Genomic DNA, 20,459 nt, shown 5'->3' with positions numbered 1-20,459 from the left:
CCTCAAAGCGCTTTACAATTCCACTATTCATTCACTCTCACATTCACACACTGGTGCAGCTACAGGTGTAGCCACCGCTGCCCTGGGGCAGACTGACAGAAGCGAGGCTGCCATATCGCGAGCAGACAAACACTTTAATGTTTTATGATGTTTTTATAACAATACCCTAATGTCTGACCTTTGACAGCATTATATACTAAAACGATGAATGTATTATCTTTACACATCTGACTGCAGCAGAACTGGCTGAAATCTTTGGCTTCTATAAGCTGTAAAAACCTGATATTTTCAGATATATTCATGAATTTCACAGGATGCTCATGATGTCACAGGGGGAATTTTCAGCGTTCACTTTGCTGTTACATTGTTATTTTGTTACATTACTTGTTACACTGAAGCTGTTTTTGAATGCAGCCATGGTGCTGACTGATTCATAAAAAGACTTTATAAAGAATTAGTCACTGATCATTGATCATAATAGAAGTTTATTGAAGGCATATCTATCCCATAATACAACAGAATTCAAAAATACATGTTAAAAAAGGATTAAAAAACCACATAAATTCTAAAATATTATTAAAAATTTGTAAGACATGAAGGCATCAAAAGCACCTGAGAAGCTAACACAGCTCTGTGTTTGCAGCAGCAGGCAGGGTCAATAGTACAGAATAGAAAACGTGTGAGTTACTCAGTTTTATATTTATGTAGCACCAGAAACATAGTTTATAAAGAGCAGCTAACTAAACTTCTCTTTATCCTGGTACAGCCTCTCAGTCCTACAGTAACTGTCACTGTTTACATTATTATAGAGAACTTTAATAACCCATTTTTAAACAATATTCCAAAAAGACTTTACAAATACAAAATCCAGATAAAGCAATAAAAATGTAGCCGAATAAAAATAGTATGACACAAAGAGACGCTTGTACACATTATATACACAAAGAGAACGGGCTTCATTCACTAACGAGTGTTAAAAAGTAAATAAGTGCACATGCAAAATTACTATCAGATTATGAAGTGTGAAGAGTCGCCATTTGTTATGTATGTAATTGTAATGTGGCTTTAATTTGAACATGTGAACATAATACAACAGCAAAGAAAACAAAACAAAACACAAGGACAAAATTAGTCTTAATTAAAAACTGCAAAAAGGAAGAAGTGCAAGCTTTAATTTACATTTAATCTCACCCTTTTTCGACTGTTTAGTGATCATCACTTCCTGTTTTTGTCGTATGCTTTTAGAAATGTTTCCTTGCAACTTGTTACCTGGATTTAGTTTTATAACCCCAGTAACACATCAGCAGATATACATTACACACTTACACACACACAGTGTGTAAATAGTGGGTGAGAGCGCCTGGTTAAAGCCCCGCCTCCTCCCTGGTTTGCTTTCTAAACTGAGTAATGCTGGGACAGAGGTTCAGTTCATCACTCAGCCTGTTCCACAGCTTCACTCCATATAAAGAGATGCAATAACTTTTTAGTGTCGTACGGACACGGGGATGTTTTAAATTTACCCCAATTCCCAAAGCTGGATCCCCCATGATCTCTGTATGCAGTATCACTGATGAACCTTATGACCCCTTCTGGAATATGAATCATGACAGTGAGCATTTGTAAGTTTTACCTCAAAGTGTGAATCTAAATGGCTGTAAATCGATGGGGTCCTGATTGCAACCTGAAATCTGCTTACTGAAGGTTCCCTATTTCTCCACTTTGACGTGGATCATGGGGTCGATGGTGACAGTGTTCGCGTGGAGAAGTCTGCGCTGCTAAACCAGAAATGAAGGAGAACGTCTGCATATGAAGTAAATGAACTAACATCAGAGGAGGAAGCCAGACAGGACAGCTTTCACAGTGATAACTCAGGAGTGATGGTGGTTTCAACAAAAGGCTCATTAACAAAGTTAATGTGAAAAAAGAAAAATCTCATGTTTGCTGTATTGACTAATAGTTCATAGCAGTTGGTCGTAGACTAAAAAACAAAAAAATAGTTACAAACCAAATGCAGCCGTCATACAACGAGTTTGCTGCTGTAGACCAGGACACACTAGTCCACTTAGACATAACCTTAAAATGACACCGGCTGTTTTAAAATATCATTCAGCAGTCTGCTCAAAGGTACGCTGGAGCATAAGTCACCACAGTAACAATGTAATATAACTGATCTTTAGCCTGAATGTGGACCGTCGGGGTGTCTGTGAGCTGTTACTTTGATGACGTCTCACTCATCATTTCTCGTTCGATAGTTTCGTTCTCTGCTGTTTAGGAGCAGAGGTTCATCACTGCCCTGAAAAAGAACATAAAGTCCCCGTTACACATTTCACGTCTCACCCTCCAGATCACATAAACACAATCACCAAAATAAAGTGCTCGTGAGACACTCAGCTCATTTCTCAGGGCCCTGCAGCCACCAAACTAAATGTAACTGTGGGACATTTATCACAGATTTATTTAAAGTAACAGACGTATTTTCCTTCACTAAAACATGTCAGTAATGAACGTTTGTTAAATTAAACGTGCTAACCAAAGAACAGAGGAAGTTCATGTCACACAAAAGAAGCTGCAGCAGACTCTTAGAGCATAAACAACACATGGACTCATCTACAGGACTTAGAGCAGGTCACATGTTGTGTTGTGCTTTAGTTGTTGTCCTGCAGAGTTTACAGTTGAACACCTTTGTGTTCACTAAGAGGCACAGCAGTATCAGCCCACCCTGCACATAGCTCGCTGAATATCACCGTCAGGGGCGTGGCCTCTCTGACTGACAGGTAGCTGCTAGCTGTCTGCTAGGCTACATCTTAGCTGACCTGGCAGTTGATGGTAAGAACACAAATACTGTTCGGGGCAGTCTGCTTCTCCCCACTGCAGGGAAAAGGGTAACACCACCTGGGTCTGGGTGCAGTTTCCCCCTCCAGGGGCAAGGGTACCTAGACCCGGTTCTTAGAGTACGCTTGGGGAGTGTGATTGTGTGTACAGCGTCTCTTTATGTCTGTCTCCACGTTGGTTGAGTGTGGAGTAATTGCCTATGAGAGCATGAGGGTGGGAATGGATGTTTGTATTTGAGTGTGCCTGTATGTCTGTGTCTATATGTCAGGTTGGGTATCAGACGCGACCTCTCTGGGGACATCTCAGGCCCTCCAAGGTTTGGAGGCCTATCTCCCCCCACCACTTCCCCTGCCGGTGGCAGACGCCCTCAGACATCGATGCGTTGGTGGTTCTTTGTGTCCGGGGGTGGGCGTCCGGGTACACACCGGCTCACTCCTTGATGGCTGCTTATCGGGGCCTGGAACCTGGGGCTCGCTCGGGCCACTTCGGGGGTGGGGTGCCCTCGGCCTCTTGGCCTGGGGCTCGGTCACTCAGGCACAGCTGGCTGCCGGCGGAGCTCACGGGCACGTCACTGCAACCCCCCCTGGCTTCTGCTCCGCGGCTGCTGAGTGATCCCTCATCTGGGACTCTCCTCAGCTCTTTCTGGGACAGTGGCGCGGCTGCCCCTCTGTTGGTCTTCCTTGGTCTCTTGTGTTCTGGGGGCCTCTGGATGTCTGGAGTTTGATCTCCTCCATACCTGCTTCATGCCCTGGAGGATGGGACTGTGGCCCCCCACACCCTCTAGCAGATCATTACATTAAGGAACCTTTTAAATACAAGCGCGCTCATGCTCACAGGTGTACACACAGGTGATCACACACACAAACTACACCCTTTTTGGCTCCTACCTCAAAGCACACTGTGCGCTGTCGATCTTACGTGCTGCACAATAATGTTTAATATTAAGTATTTAGCGTTATATTCCCATATATCATTGTGATGTTGTTTATTCTATTACTCTCGTTTTCTTCTGCTTGTTTTCTTTTTTCTTTCTCAACAGGTGATCCAGGTGATCGATATATGTATTTTTTGTCTGCTTATTTTGTTGCTTTTTGTTTTTTGCCCTTTATCCCCGTCCCTCTTCTCCGCTGTTTTTTTTTTTTTTTTTTTTCCCCTCTTTCTTTCTCCCTTTTCTTTTCCCCTGTCCCGTATCTAGCAAGTAAAAAAAATAAAATAAAATAAAATAAAATAAACAATAAAAGGTAAATCAAATGGACCATTACGGCAAGGCTGGGATGGTCCATTTGGTAAAGTAAATCCGTTGGGCATCTTTCTTCGCCTTTAGACAATAATTCTGATGGCAAAAGAACCAAACGGGACAGGTTTAAAAAAAAAAAAAAAAAAAAAAAAGAACACAAATACTGAACATGTCCTCAAAGTCCCTGTGACACATCGAAGAACAGCCCTGCATTTGTACCGTGAATCCACAGCAGGTGGACTTCATGTGTCGTTCTTTTTCTAAATCAGAATATTTGCTGGACTGAGATTTAATCTGAAGAAGTTTATTTTTGTGTGAGAAAGAGCAACTGTGGAAAATATGATTTTCCTGAAATTGTTAAGTTCATGTGTGAAAACAACTGCATTTAATGAAAAGACTGACCAAGTTTATGATATGAAACAGAGGAGGATACCTGGAGGTTTTGGTTGTTGGTGGGTTGTTCTCGCATCTCTAGTGAAGACTTATTATCTAGATAAGAAATAAAGAACAAATGTGTGTAACAGGAAATTTTATAAGTAAAAGAAAATCATGAAAACATGATGAATAGCAAAGATTTACATTCACATACTTCCTGAATTTCTGTTTCTTTGCCTGTAGCAATGAGCAACAGCAACAATCACCAGGACCATTACAACAGACGCTCCCACCCCTACAATCACTCCAATAATCCATCCTGTGTCACCTGTAAACAAATTCAAATATTAGTTTTACTCTTCTTTAAGGTGTTAATGATACAGAAATGATTAAAATTAGTTTCAGTTTAATAAAGTTCAGTTTTAAACTGAGATGATTTTCATGTCGTTCACACTCAGTTACACAACAACAGGAAACATGTTTCTCATAAAGTCACAAGATGAAGGCACAACAAACATCAACCACTGAACCCTGCATGTGTGCAAAAGTTGTAAAGAAGATTAATTTTAATAATAAAAATCAATAAATAATTTTATACTTTTGGACATTTGATTATTCAAATCAGTTTCAAATGAATGTTTAATCACCTGCGATGGACCCCTGGTTTAAATGTGCCAAATAAATGAACTGACATGAGTATTTGAATGGATCTTCCGTGACACGCCCACTCTGGATGCTTCTGTATCAGTGGGTAAGTGCAGAGTGCACTGAAGGCACCCAACAAAAGTAAATACAGAAAAAATATGTTTACGAAAATCAAACATCGTTAGTTTGAAAAAGTGACAATATTTCAATAACTTCTGAGAGATGCGCTCATTTATTTGGAACCAGTAGCACGGTGGTTAGCACGGATGGACGGCTCAGGGCACAGCACTGGTACTCTGGCTCTGTCCTCACTCTGAGTACTGACAGCCTGCTCTGCAACAGTACCGGAGCTTTATTCAACCAAGAACGAAGCTTAAAGTTTAAGATGCACATCTAACTTTTCACTGAGAGCAGGTTCCAGTGTTTCAGGCGGCCACATTTCTGCTCCACACAATGAAGGCTGGACACACACACACACACACACACACTACCTGTGTCATGAGCTGAACACCACAGTCTGGAGTTGAGGGCAGCAGTCTTGTTACTGACAGGGTTTTCTGCCCTGCAGCTGTAGATGGATTCATTCTTTCTCTGGATCTCCAGAGTGAGGGTTAGGTTGTTGGAGACATCTGGGTCACTAGTATTCATTATAATCTCACTTCCTCTGTGCCATGACAGGATGACATTGAATGAATTCTCTACCCAACATCTTGCAGAGCAGATCCCACTGACAGCTGACTGGGTTTCAATGCTGGACTTTGCTGTAATGTCTGGCTGGGCTTCAGTGATGTGTGGAACAGAAACAGGATCTAAGAAGGAAAGTGCTGCTGTTGAATTGTACCTGAACAGTCACATGGTTAGATTACATGTGTGACGTCCAGTGTTGGGACTAACGCGTTATTAAGTAACGCGTTACAGTAACTACGTTATTATTGTGGTAATGAGCACGGTAACTAGTTATTATGCCAAAACCAGGAACGCGTTACTCGTTACTGGGATTTAAATAGGCTCGTTATTCGTTACTTCGTGTGGTGGATATCGCGGAGCTTCCACAGATTCAGTAACATTAGCAAGTGGTGGAAGCCAGCAGGTGGATGAAGGAAAAGGGAGGCAAGAGGAGAGACCCGAAGCAGCCGCCGGTCCGAGTGTCAGGTGAACTGAACTTCAGGTAAGAAGTTATGACCTGCAGTCTATCGGAGTCAGATATAAACCAAGTTTAGGTGGAGTTTATTTTCGGTATGCTGACATTTTCGTACTGCGTGCTAGCTAGCATGACGGAGTTTCTATACAGCTGGGTGGGTGCTATGTTACTGATGTTGAACTTTATTTTGTTCATACGGTTAATTATTAGAGTTTCCAACCGTCCCCTAAAAAACAGAATCGTCTGGTATTCAGAGAAAATATTACGCGTTTCGTATTGAGGTGAAAAGGAACACAGTTTGTCCCGGACTTCAGCTACAATGAAAAAGACACAAAGCTGGAGTTATTCTGTCTTTGCTGCACAGCTGCCTCTTCTTCTCTCATTCTCTCCTGTTTCTACTTCAATCACGAAACTGATCAATGATCAGCTGATCGGCTTTTCTCTTGTTTATTTATCGCCCACTTTGCGCCAGAAAGAAGAAACCAGCGGATGTCGCGCTAAAAAACAGCAGCATGTTTAAGCTTGATCAGCTGTTGTTAGAATTTATTTAATATTAATTTCTAGTAGCTGATGTTTGCTGGAGCCACAGCTGTAAAGCTGCTGGTCATGATATCAGTTTGGTTATCTGGTGAGAGGGAAACATGAAGATGAAACCAGGAGATGTCCTTACTGAATCATCAGAGCTGAACAGCTGATGGAGAAACAGGTTTACCTTTTAGGTGACATGAAGGAGTTGAAGGGAAGTTATGAACTGTTTCTGAGAGACAAATAACACCAGGATCCTTTTCTAAGTAGCTGACAGCTGGTAACTGTGCAGGGGCGGGTCTAGCAAAGTTTTGCCAGGGGGCCAGGTAGGGCATTAACAGGGAAAGGGGGGGACAAGGAAATACTTTTCTTTATTATTCTCATTTAAAATGTCTCGCTTTTAAAAAAAATAATTATCTGAGTCTTACAACAAACAATTGATAGATTGATACATATATACCATCAGAACAGTGTACATCACTGTCACAACAGTGTTTGTTTTCATTCAAAGGCTTTATGATTTTTCCTATAATGGTGGGCCGGTCTCTAGTCAAAATGCCCGGGACGATTTTTTTGTCCCGGTCCAGCCCTGTATGCAGCTCATCTGCAGTCTGGTGTTACCTACATCTTCCTATTCAGAAGGCAGAATTTCCAAGTTCTGAGTACAATCAAAAGCACCACGACTGCAGTTTTTGTGTTGGATGTAAAAAGCAGGCTAGAATCATCGCGGCGGTCAACGACGGTCCAGGCGTGGGATTTCTCTGGTGGAAATGTGCACATTATTTTTTCCTTTCTATTGGTAGGTGGCACAGTGCACTTGTGGCAAGTAAGCAAGCTAGAAGACTGGCAAACTTGCTGGGTATCCAGTTACAGAAGCAACACCTTAACAAGAGAAATCTGAGTAAAACCAAAGTTACTTTCCCTAGTAACTAGTTACTTTGAAAGTAACGAGTAACTTGAAGTAACTGAGTTACTTTTTTAGAGAAATAACTAGTAATGTAACTAAGTTACTAATTTAAAGTAACTTACCCAACACTGGTGATGTCAGCATTTAAAACAGGTTTTACTGGTTCAACAAGAACAACAACCGTCACTGTTATCATGCTTCTCAGTGATGACACAAAGAACATTTACTCACCATAGACAGTGATGAAAAACTTTGTCGTTATTTCCACGAACCCAGAGTCCTCTATCCTGGCACAGTAACTCCCAGAAAGGTCTTTGGTTATGCCGATGAAGGTGAGCTCTGCAGTGCACGGGTTCAGCAGCAGGAGACTCTCAAAGCTTTTCTTAATAGAGGTCATATTATTCTCAAACACAACTATGGGCTCTCCAACACAGCTTTCACCCTGCATCCATCTGACCTCGGGGTTTCTCAGTCGCATGTTTAGTTTAGGGTCCAGAGTGACATCGTCCCCCTCCAGAACATCAACATCAATAACAACAATAACTGTATTATCTGGATTTTAAAGAGAAATCACAAAAAAATGCACAAAGAAAATTGTCATTTTGTTATTATTTGAGAATTTCAACACAGCACAGAATCTGAAAAATCAAAGCAAACGACTAAATCTAAAACATTCAGAGACAGGAAACGGTTATTTATTACTTACCGTGGACAATGAGGTCAAACGCTTCTTTCAAGGCTCCGTTTGGTGTAAAAAACGGAGTCGAAAATACTCCGGTGTCATGGACGGTGAGGTTTGAGATGGTGATCGATCCCGTGTTCACGTCTGTGTTGAGCCTGTCTGTAAATCTGGTTCCATTAATAGGAGTGACTTTACCCCTGATGACGACGGTAATTGTCTCTGGGGGACATCGCCCATAGAGCCAAAAGTAATCCTGAGTTTGATGCCATGTTTTATTACCATGTAAAGTCACAGTATCTCCAGCCTTCACGATTATTTGTGATTCTTCAGAACAGACAAAGCCTAAAGAGAAGAAAGAAATTAATTAAATAACATTTCTAATAATTCCCCGCTCGTCGTGCAGAAAGTCTTTGTTTTGTTCATCGAGCTGAGCTTTTACTAGGACTGTGCTCTCCTGCACAGACATCTCAGATGTTGTTCCCGGGATCTGCTGGAGCCACTCATTGAGCTGGGGGGGTCACCTCACTGAGCACTCCAGTTACCACCAGGATCACTGTTACCCTCACCCTCGAATCTTCCCGAGCTCATCTCCCAGCCCTGGGTACTTCTCCAGCTTCTTCCTGATGTTGCTGTCACTTGGTATATCTACATCTATTACTATGGCCGTCTTCTTCTGCTTGGCCACCACTGTCTGTGTACACCACCAATTAAAGGTTTTGGACACACCTTCTCATTTAATGCTTTTTCTTTATTTTTACTACTTTCTGCACTGTAGAAACAAACTGGAGACATCAAATATATGAAGCAAAATATATGAAATTATGTAGCAAAGAAAAAATAATAACTCTAAATATGTCTTATATTTTAGGAGCTGCCCTTTTCTTTGTTGACAGCTCTGCAAACCCTCGGCCTTCTCTCAGTGAGCTTCATGATGTCGTCACCTGAAATGGTTTCACCTCACAGGTGTGCCTGTCAGGGTTCATTTGAGAAATTTCTTGCCTTCTTAATGGGGTTGGGACCATCAGGTGTGTTGTGCAGAAGTCAGGTTAGTACACAGCTGACAGTCGTGTTTGACAACTGTTAGAATTCATATTATGGCAAGAACCAATCAGCTAAGAGAAAAAACAGTCCATCATTACTGTATGAACTGAAGGTCAGTCACTCCAGAACATTATTAAAATTTTGAATGTGTCCCCAAGTGCAGTCCCAAAAACCATCAAGACTACGATGAAACTGTCTGACATGAGGACGTCCAGGAAAGGAAGACCAAGAGTCCGCTCTGCTTTTTTTTTTTTTTGCCTGTCCCGTTTGGTTCTTTTGCCATCAGAATTCTTGTCTAAAGGCGAAGAAAGATGCCCAACGGATTTACTTTACCAAATGGACCATCCCAGCCTTGCCGTATTGGTCTATTTGATTCACCTTTAATTGTTTATTTTATTTTCACTTGTAAATACGAGACAGACTTGACTGGGGGAAAGAAAGAGGGAAAGAAAAACAGCGGGGAAGAGGGACGGGGATAAAGGGCAAAAAACAAAAACCAACAAAATAAGCAGACAAAAAATACATATATCGATCACCTGGATCACCGGTTGAGAAAGAAAAAAGAAAACAAGCAGAAGAAAAAAAGAGCAACATAATAAACAACATCACGATGATCTATGTGAATATAACAGTAAATACTAAATATTAAACATTATTGTGCAGCACGTAAGATCGACAGCGCACAGTGTGCTTTGAGGTAGGAGCCAAAAAGGGTGTAGTTTGTGTGTGTGATCACCTGTGTGTACACCTGTGAGCATGAGCGCGCTTGTTTTTAAAAGGTTCCTTCATGTAATGATCTGCTAGAGGGTGTGGGGGGGCCACAGCCCCGTCCTCCAGGGCATGAAGCAGGTATGGAGGAGATCAAAACTCCAGACATCCAGAGGCCCCCAGAACACAAGAGACCAAGGAAGACCAACAGAGGGGCAGCCGCGCCACTGTCCCAGAAAGAGCTGAGGAGAGTCCCAGATGAGGGATCACTCAGCAGCCGCGGAGCAGAAGCCAGGGGGGGTTGCAGTGACGTGCCCGTGAGCTCCGCCGGCAGCCAGCTGTGCCTGAGTGACCGAGCCCCGGGCCGAGAGGCCGAGGGTACCCCACCCCTGAAGGGGCCCGAGCGAGCCCCAGGCTCCAGGCCCCGACAAGCAGCCACCAAGGAGTGAGCCGGTGTTTACCTGGACGCCCACCCCCGGACACAAAGAACCACCAACGCACCGATGTCTGAGGGCGTCTGCCACTGGCAGGGGGAGTGGTGGGGGGGAGATAGGCCTCCAAACCTTGGAGGACCTGAGGTGTCCCCAGAGCAGGATTCGAACCTGGCCCTCCTGGTCTCAAGGCAGCTACTCATCTGAAGGAATTTTGGGTTTTCATGAGTTATGTATGCCAAAATCATCAATATTAAAACAATGAAAGGCTTGAACTACTTCAGTGTAATGAATCTAAAACATATGAAAGTCTAATGTTTATCAGTACATTACAGGAAATAATGAACTTTATCACAATATGTTAATTTTTTGAGAAGGACCTGTATAATGTCACAGAGCATGCTGTGTCTATTATTGTGTAAACATTTATAAATAAGAGCTTAATTTCTTAAGAAATAAACAGGTGGAGTGATCTTTATCAAAAGTGGAAGTTGCATCTGTGGCTAAACCACTGTACCCAAAAAAACTTTAAAAATCTACTGTGTGTGAGGCTGTGTAAGTAAAGCTTGCCCTTCACACCCTCGTGTAACAAACCATTTGTTGGGGGTTGTGGATTTGTCACCTCAGCGTTGTGGAAGTGGGGAAACACGCTTCTGGCTGAGCATAAGATTTCTGCTTACAACATAGAATCTCAGTTCTAAATGAAATTCAGATGTTTTTTAAGTATGGCTAATGTATTATTTTACTTCTAAGGCGCGCGCACACACACACACACACACACACACACACACACACACACACACACACACACACACAAACACCAACAACAGCAACAACAACACAGAGAAGAAGAAGAGGGGATAGTTTTAACTCTGGATATCTGTGGGTTTTGTCAAACTTGGAGTGAACAAAAGCAGAAAAACAGTAAAAGATGCAGACGGTGAAAGTCTGGTTTATTTTATGAATACAATGAAACATTTTACAGTCCACAGAGCAAAGTAGGATACATGATAAATAGATACACATAACACGGACAGTGAGAAGTAAAACTCATCGTCTTACCACATGTTATATTCTGTAAACTTAAAATAAACCACAGAAATCAGAGTTTAGTGTTTTAAAGTCATCTATAAAAACATGAGTCAACATTACTGAAGTGACACTTTAACGATGCTTCATATCACAGTCTTTATGATGAAAAACATGTTCTCTCATTAGCAGATGTCTGCGCTGTCACTTGTCATGAAAATGTCCTGAGTTAGGGTTCAAGCTTCCTCTTCAATTACCTTTGATCATTATTAGGGCGCACAATAGATTTGTTACATTATGCCCATAAACAACATGTTTTTATAGAAATCATTGTGACACAAAGATTTATATTCTTGTTTCACAATGTGCATGAACTCAAAATCTTTAGAGTTTCATATTAATAAAGTATCGCAAAGAATACATTTATACCATCGTATGAGCTACACTTCTTGTAAAAAACTGATTGGAAATGCATTTGAGACAAGCTCCTGCTGTGACCTTCCTTCTGTGAGGGCATTCACACACACACACACACACTCAGAGAGAGAGAGAGAGAGAGAGAGAGAGGGGGAGATCATTAATACAAAGGATTGGAGCCGGTTTTTGGATTTTCACTTGTTGTTGGATTTAATATGAACAGTCACATAAAATTAATTCCAATTTTTTGCCTTTGCTTCAATTAGGATGTTTCTTTAAATCTACAACAGCTTCCTTTTCAAAAAGTTTACTGACATAGTAAGGAAGTAGCTGGGAACTCAGTAAGTATGAGCAACAATAGCTTAGGGACAGTTTCTACAATAAAGAGGATTTCATCATCTGCAGTTTGTAAAAAGTGGCATTAAAAAACAATTCAGCAGATCCTCAAAGTATGAATACAGACTGTTTTCAGCTGTAGAGGTAGAGGTACACTTCATGTACTTATCAACATAGAGTGCGTTGGTGCTTGGGCCTCTTTTATTTAGCATGGTTATACCATTGTGAATGTAGCTATATAAATAAACACGTTCGAGAGTCTCTCATATGTTTGTCATGCAATTAAAAATTCAAAAATATATTTTTAAATCAGTAACTTTGCAAATTTAGAGGATTTGTTTTCGGACAACATATGTGTCACATTTTAAACAGGGTTTGAATAATCAGCACTGACATACAGACATTTATGCCCTGGGTATAACAGACATGCTTACCGTGTGAAAGGGCCGCGGATGTCTTGGAGCAGAGCAACATGCTGTATTGTTGCTCTTCTCTGTTGTATAAGCAGCGCCCGTAGGTCAGAAACACTCTGTGTGGGAAGCAAAGTCGGCTCCAACGCACATCCAGGCATCCGTGTGAAAGAAAGGTGTCGCTGCGGCTAGGCTCTCAGGATAGTCAGGTTTTTATTTATATTTGCACTCTGGTGCGTTAAAACTAGCAGCCTCTGTGTCCCGCTTGGATCATCATTCCGAAAATTCAGATATTTAAATTGGCTAGTGATGAGGAGCCACTTAGATCTGTAAAATGAGGTTTGATTAAATTAAACTCTTATGAACAGCGATGTGTTCCAAACCTTTTCAGAGCGCTAAAGAAAAAGCAAAATGCTCCTAAAGTAGTTAAATCATCTATGTGTAATCAACAAGTCTTACTATTGCAGTGTGTTTTTGACTAGTAGATAATTATAGGGCTAGTTGCATTAAAGGAACATTGGGGGTTGATACAGTGCTAGTGTGGCTAGGTGTGAATATGTGTTTTTTAGAAGTATCACTGTTTATTTCTAAAGGGATACCTGTTATTTGTGGCACTCTGTTTAAAAACTATTAGCCTCTGTGTGTTTCAGAGCACTAAAGAAAAAGCAAAATGCTCCTAAGTAGTTAAACTAAAAGTAAAATACCCCTAAACTAGTTAAATTAAATCATTATGTCTAAATAACAGAGTGCTGAGACCTATACAATCCTTTAAAAACAGTTTAATTAAAACAAATAATGGTTTCATTAAATAAAACACTATTAAACACATGTGAACTCATATGACCCCTGAACTCACATGCATGAGCAAAAGTACCTACTACAGGGGGACACACGCGTACGTGCACTCACATGGACGCGCAGGGGAAAGGGGAAGTGGGGGGGGGGGGGGGAAGGGGAAGTGGGGGGGGGGGGCAAACAAAGCTGCCGGTATATTACTACTAACAGGTGATGGAGAAACAGGTTTACCTTTTAGGTGACATGGATGAGCTAACGGGAAGTTATGAACTGTTTCTGAGAGACAAATAACACCAGGATCCTTTTCTAAGTAGCTGACAGCTGGTAACTGTGCAGGGGCGGGTCTAGCAAAGTTTTGCCAGGGGGGCAGGTAGGGCATTAACAGGGAGAGGGGGGCACAAAGAAATACTTTTCTGTCTTATTCTCATTTAAAAAGTCTCGCTTTTAATAAATAATTATCTGAATCTTACAGCCAAAGTCTTTATCTGATGTAAAATGTATAAAAATCATACATATACCAACAAGACTGTACATCACTGTCACAACAGCGTTTGTTTTCATTCAAAGACTTTATGGCTTTTCCTATAATACCTGCTGGGCCGGTCTCTAGTCAAAATGCCCGGGCTGATTTTTTTTGTCCCAGTCCAGCCCTGGATGCTTGGCTAAAAGACGCACAGAGTCAATGAGCAGTAACGGCCATAGAGAAAGGAAACTAGAGGCCAAGATGAAGGTAGCATGAAGGGAACTAGAACTACAGAAAGCTGTGGTAAAGAAAGAGCGGCTTGAGGAGTACACTAAGCTCAAACTGATTGTTTCATATCACTGCATGCCTCGCACACAACAAACTCATCTCAGATGAAATGAAGGAAGAATAACAAAAGACACTCCTGCTGGCGTCACGCAGTCACCTGGATCGTTCTTCAGCAGCGCATTGTGGGAAAGTCACCAGGATAATGAATGTGTAACCTTATAATCTGAAGACTGTAAAGCGATAACGAGCTTCTCCTCACTAATAAACCTTCAGGTTCTAGTTTAAAAGTCGAAACAAAACCTGGAGACTGAGAATTGAAAGATGAGCATTTGAGACCTACCTGCCATGAAAAGCAAAAGCACCGTGAAAATCATGTTTTATTGGAGTTGACGACGAGATTCTGCTCCAAAACTGACCGCACGAACATCACACGACACGAGTCAACAGGATTCCAAGGACACCTGGGTTGGTCCTGTAGTGGCTGAATTCATGTGTTCGACACTACAGCTGAGAATTAGTGATGTGTCGGTCGCGAACGAAACGGCTCTTAGAGCCGACTCTTTGACGTGAACTACGCGAGCCGGCTCCTTATGGCGAGCCGTGGGTTTTTCTTCTTTCTCTCACTCTCTCTCTCACTTTTTTTCCGTTTCACTCCGCACGCGAGCCTTGTGCTTTGCGCTGGGCAGAGGGGGGAGGGGCGGTAGTTACACTGGCAGTAGCACAGGAACAGAGCGGGAGGGAGAGAGAGAGAGAGAGCCAGGGACAACAACGTCACATTAGAAAGGTATAGTGATCATCCACAACTATTTTCAGTTGCAGATGATAAAGGATTCAGAAAGTTTATTTATGCAGGCCCATATGACAGAGAATGTGCATCTTCTTTTTGTTTTCATATTTTAATTTATATTTAATTGTGTTGTGGTTTGCAGTGTTTTGTGTTGTTTCACTTTAAATTTCTCTAAGAGGAAAAAGCTGAAAATTTAAATAGTTAAAAGTTGAAATGTGAATAGTTGGTTTTTGTATTATATGATTTATTTATTACATTTTATGTGGAGTGAATAAATAAAAGTTTATTTACGGTGGCCCCTAGAGACAAAACACGTACAAACTCCAAAACACGTAAAAACTCCGAAGCACGTACAAACCCTGAAGCACGTAAAAACACGTAAAAACTCTGAAACACGTACAAAACACAGCAGAAGTGCTCCAGGATGCTAGGGGGCAGTGTTGAGCTTTTGTTACCTAGTGGCTACACAAGCCAGCAAGTACCAACGATGGTGTGGTAGTAAGAGGTAAATTAACTTTTTTTTTTTTTTAATTATTTAAATATATATGAGTGCTTGTGTATAAATACACAAACAATACACATATGCTTTCAATTGTGTAATTTAAGTGATCTAGGTAGCTCTGTTTTGGAAGTTCAGTTAACGCTAGAAATGTGTTATGGAGTTTGTACGTGTCTCTAGGGGCTCCTGTACATATTTATATATAAACATATATAAATAAAACCACTTTCTTTTACATTAGTAATTCCTTTTGTGCATAATTTTATATTATTGTTAATAATAAATTAATTAAAGCAACAAAACAACCTGAAGAGCCGGCTCTTTTTAGTGAGCCGAGCCGAAAGAGCTGGTTCTCTAAAAAGAGCCGGAAATCCCATCACTACTGATAGATAGAAAACTGAGCTTTCATTTGTATTTTTGCTGTGGACTGTGAAGATCATTGTAGGATGGGGGAGGGGAAACACCCTTTCCTGCTGAAAGCCCCTCCCTTCAAGCACAGGAGAAAATTCCAACTTTCTCTTTCACAAATGTTCCTGCTCGACTCCAGATCACAGCGCTGGTAAGAAAAGCTGAATAAGTCTTTAAAATGTTTGATACGAAGGACAAACAGAGGCTGTTAGTGTTGACTCAGCAAAGCTGGCTCACTTTAGTCCCTCACAGGGAATTTCTGTGTGTGTGTGTGTGTGTGTGTGTGTGTGTGTGTGTGTGTGTGTGTGTGTGTGTGTGTGTGTGTGTGTGTGTGTTGCTGTGAAAGTGAAAAAGTGAAAGTTCTTCTCTGTTGTTGTTATTGTGACATTATTAAACTGCAATTGTTGTTTTCAGACTGCTTTGGGTTATTTTTGTGTTCCTGTTTCTCTGCTGTGAAGTGAGGAGGGAAAGTCTGACTTAGATTCAGTGAGATTTACTGACTGTGTTGTTTTTGCTGAGTCTGACACGTCTGCGTTCTTTACTCATAACCACAGATTACAGCAGATTACAGCAGATTACAGCAGATTACAGCAGGACGGCACTGCTGAGCGTTCAAGCAGCAGACCTTTTCCACTTTTCCTTTTTTCTGACACATCCTGTTTCAGCATTTACCAGCTGTGTGATGTCACAGGGAGGGGTTATCCCTAATATGGTCATCTCAGCTAAACACATTTACAAACAGGCTGAACTGAAGGGCTGTCAGAATAAAACAAATATGGGTTCATTTAAATATGAATCATGCAAAGATACAGCAGCAGAGTCCAAGAATAGAAACCCAGAGCTGAGTCTGCTATCAGTAGATTTACCTGTAGTGAGTTTTATTTGAGACTTAATACAGGGGGATGTGGATTACTGTGACTGAAACAGGAACCTCTAATGTGCACATGCAGCACTTTTACTGCTGCTCTCAGCTGTTTGAAGGTTTTACTTTGAGCTTCCTGTTTGTTTGTTTTTTCAGTTTCAGCCAAAACGCTCTGCTTTGTAAAACTGTTAAAACTGTACCTGTTAAGGTGGATTTCTCCTCCATATCAGACACACAACAGGTGGTTCACCTTCACAGATTCACAGAGTGATGTAACCCGCTCAGTCCAAGATCCTGCTGCAATTGAGATTTCTAACCTCAGCAGCGCCACCTGGTGGTTTCCAAAGGTTTGGTTTGGAACAGCTCTCTGTGTGCTGAGCTGCCCCATCAGCACAAACACGATCCGCGTGTAACTGCAGTCTTCCTTTGCTCAGGGTTGCATGTTCAGATGTTCTGATTGGCTGTTCAGTTGAGTCCATAAACACACTGATACCAGATACAGACAGTGAAACATTTCATTGGACTGCAGCAGAGGTGTAGTTTTAGTTTTAGTTCAGTCTGACCGGGTTGGTGTCAGTGTTTATTACTTCACTAGTTACTCACTGAGGTTCTTAAAGCTGCTGTGAGAGAAAATGACCGAGGGTCACACCAAAAACAAACCAAAGCAAACATAATGTGACTGTCAGACAAAAATCATTCATCTTAAATTTCCTTTTTGTACTAGTTCTTAATTTAAAAAAAATCAGATACTGCGTTAGCCGTAATATTAATATTAGGTTTAGTCTGCTACGAGGTCAAGATCAGAAGAGGTTAAATAAAGAATGAATCAAATATGGATGTTTCAGCTTTTCCTAAATAATTACAGAACAAAAACTTCTTGTTTCTTTCAGCTCGTTTTTTTCCAGAAAAAAAAAATCTACATTTGTTCTTTGAACGTTTACAGTTCAGCTGTTTAAATGATATTTTCCATCCTGACTGCGGAGTCTCCCGGGCTGTCACAGGGTCAGAGGAGGGTATTTCCTGTACAGGTCGCCAGTCCAACACTCGACCAAGATTTTCATATAACTGTAAAAATCATAAAGATCCTAAAGACTATTACAATAATCTGAAATGGTTTTAAAACTAATGTTTTAAAGCATTACATTTACAGCGTTGCGTTGTGATGTTTGTGTCACTAGATGGCGCAATTGCAGTGTAGTTTATACAGTTTGTGTGTCCACGGTGTGGTCTTCAGGCCAGAGCCAATCATCTATCAGCTGTACTGCGTCCTGTCTCAGCTGTGCAGACCCACTCACCGTGGGGATCACACAAATACCACCGCAGTCGTAACAGCGTCTGTATTTATGACGTACACGGTCCTGAACAGTCTTTCACTGGTTTCCTTCTGCGTGAGCTCGTTGTCACACCAAAATAAAAGCCCTCACAGTGTCAGTGTGATCTGTTATCAGTCTGGTCTTACATCTGGTGCATATGGTTTGGATCAGGACAAGTTTGAACTCGTAGTAGTTTCTGGGTTTGAAGCTCGCAGCATAACTGCACAGGATGACATCATGATCTTTGATCATTTCTTTATTATTATTATTTTTAATCTAAACTCTAAAAGCATCTGTTTTTGTGTATATAGATAGATATAATTATATATTCCCGAGGAAAAAAAAGAATCTTCCTGTTTAATCTTTTATGTGATTTCCTGCCTCTTTGGAGCTAAAAGAAACCACCCATACACGAGATATCAACGGAAAGCCCAGGATGTCCTCTGTTTAGTGCATCAGGACTTATTAGGGTAGCTCAAATAAGTCAAAACATACAGACTAAAAACAAAAGTCCATTACAGAGAACATAAATGAATAGACTGGTTCGAAGGACGCAAGAGACCGATTTGAGGTCAAACTGCACAACTTTTAACTTCAGAATTTCACCACTAGATGGCATCATAGTTACATCTAAAACCATGACTGTGGAAAAGTACACAGTACTGCAGTATTTGGCTTGAACTAAATTTAGTTTTCATCTTATAAGAAACTCAGCAGATATTCAAACTTTCTCCAACAAAGATAATTAAATATTATGACATCAAATGTTTCACAGCTGGATTTTTATTTTCTCCAAACTGCACAACCAGAGCTGTTTAAAGCTAAGTTAAGAAAAAGCATGAGAAAGTATTTTTTTTTTATTGTTTTGTGATGTAAATAATTTAGTCATGTGTTTTTGATTGTAAAGAAAAACAAATTAGGTTGGGGGTGTCAAACTCCAGTCCATCAGGACAACACCTAACTCTACTCAAGTCATTTTAAATAAATGTAAGTGTTTGGAAAAATGTCCTTCCAAAGGTACTTTTATTGCACCATCTTCATTCACTCATGAGCTGCTGTAACATGAACCGAACGGCTGAATCACCCACTCAGCATGCAGTCAGGGCTATAGGGTTTTAATGACATGCTAATTTTATTCAGGTGTGTTGCAGCAGGGACACGTGTTTAGTATTTGGATTTATCGTATGAAGTACATGTACCTGCAGCTGCTGTGAGTTAAATACAAATTCTGTGCACTGTTCGCTCTGCTGTTGTACTTCATTACTGACGTTTATACCCTGGGCTCCTGCCGTTCCTACATCCTCTGATACCGGCCAAGTGAAATCTTTGTTATACTCACTGATTAACTGTAACCAGAGCTACAAAAGCACCTTTGGTCATCTGTGGTTCTGTCTTCTGCTCTTATGAAATCTAAGCTCCCTTTTTACAGGCTCTCATTCAAACTTCTTCACAAAGCTGCTGAGTGTGTTTGCTGAACAATCCTAATGAAGTTTCAGTGTTTGGATGTTTATTAGCAAGCAGGAGGTTCCTGTTCAGCTCAGGTCTTTCTGAGGGAGTTTCCATGTTCTTCCTCTCCCTGGTGCTCCAGACGTGTGTGTGTCAGGTTAAGTAGGGATCGTTGTTGTCGGTGTGGATGTCAGAGTGTGTTTTCTGTCTCTGTGGGTTGGACTGGTAACCTCTCTGAGACGCACCGCCCCTCTCGCTCTGTGACAGCTTCCTGTGGCTGTAGTTGGAGAACCAGTAAAGAAAGTGGATGAATGAACTGGACTGTACAGTATAACTGCAGAACACTGTATCTGTGTTCTGATACAGTGTCTGTAATTCATAATCAGCTCATGTAAAATTAGTGTGAAGCTGCTTGAATTAAAGCTGAAAGTCTGTAGTGAGGTGTAGAGAGGCAGAACCATAAATGTGTTCTTAGTCCAACAGGTTAAAACTTATCAGTTTACATATAATACAGAAATATGTGATTTGGAACGAGCTCATGAGCCTGTCAGCGACGGCGAGGTTCCTTAAAGATGAACACTAACACTTTAAAACAGGCTCTGAAGCTGAAGCTGGACTGATGATCATCGCAGCAGAGCAGCTGATTTCAGCTGTTACTCTCCTGTAGTCTTCCTCTTTGAGCTGTAGTCGAGTATTTAATTACACAAAGCTGACAATGATGACAAAGAGCAAAGTGTATATTTAAAAGGTTTGTTTCTCTAAAATAAGACACACTGACTGAAATCAGCTGATTATACTGGTTTATAGGGGCTCATGGTGGATTACTTACTGTTTCTGCTGCTGTGGAGCCTGAGGATTATCCTCTTTGTCAGCTTTGATACA

At 41.1% G+C, this 20,459-nt stretch overlaps 1 protein-coding gene across 2 annotated transcripts; it reads right to left on the bottom strand.

Moving 5' to 3' along the window:
• Positions 1 to 521: 521 nt before the first annotated feature.
• Positions 522 to 14,884, bottom strand: LOC134629581 (uncharacterized). 2 transcript variants are annotated; one of them, XM_063477044.1, is made up of 7 exons: positions 14,603 to 14,884; positions 8,369 to 8,686; positions 7,894 to 8,214; positions 5,581 to 5,898; positions 4,659 to 4,772; positions 4,503 to 4,558; positions 522 to 2,293 (listed from the first exon to the last, which is right to left on the bottom strand). In XM_063477044.1, exons 1-7 carry the CDS (start codon positions 14,634 to 14,636, stop codon positions 2,228 to 2,230), a joined length of 1,227 nt encoding a protein of 408 aa, XP_063333114.1. In that variant the 5' UTR covers positions 14,637 to 14,884; the 3' UTR covers positions 522 to 2,227. The 2 variants fall into 2 exon arrangements, with proteins under 2 accessions (XP_063333114.1, XP_063333116.1); XM_063477046.1 differs by lacking the exon at positions 5,581 to 5,898.
• Between the last annotated feature and the right edge of the window lie 5,575 nt (positions 14,885 to 20,459).

Source organism: Pelmatolapia mariae, linkage group LG6, assembly GCF_036321145.2.
Source record: "Pelmatolapia mariae isolate MD_Pm_ZW linkage group LG6, Pm_UMD_F_2, whole genome shotgun sequence".
Lineage (NCBI taxonomy): Eukaryota > Metazoa > Chordata > Actinopteri > Cichliformes > Cichlidae > Pelmatolapia > Pelmatolapia mariae.
This window is presented reverse-complemented; position numbering and strand designations above follow the sequence as displayed.

Coding starts and splice junctions, on each gene's coding strand:
- LOC134629581 (XM_063477044.1), bottom strand. CDS start 14,636: ATGATTTTCACGGTGCTTTTGCTTTTCATGGCAG. Junction 8,215..8,368: donor GTTTGACCTCATTGTCCACG/GTAAGTAATAAA, acceptor TTTAAAATCCAG/ATAATACAGTTATTGTTGTT. Junction 2,294..4,502: donor CCAACAACCAAAACCTCCAG/GTATCCTCCTCT, acceptor GTTCTTTTTCAG/GGCAGTGATGAACCTCTGCT.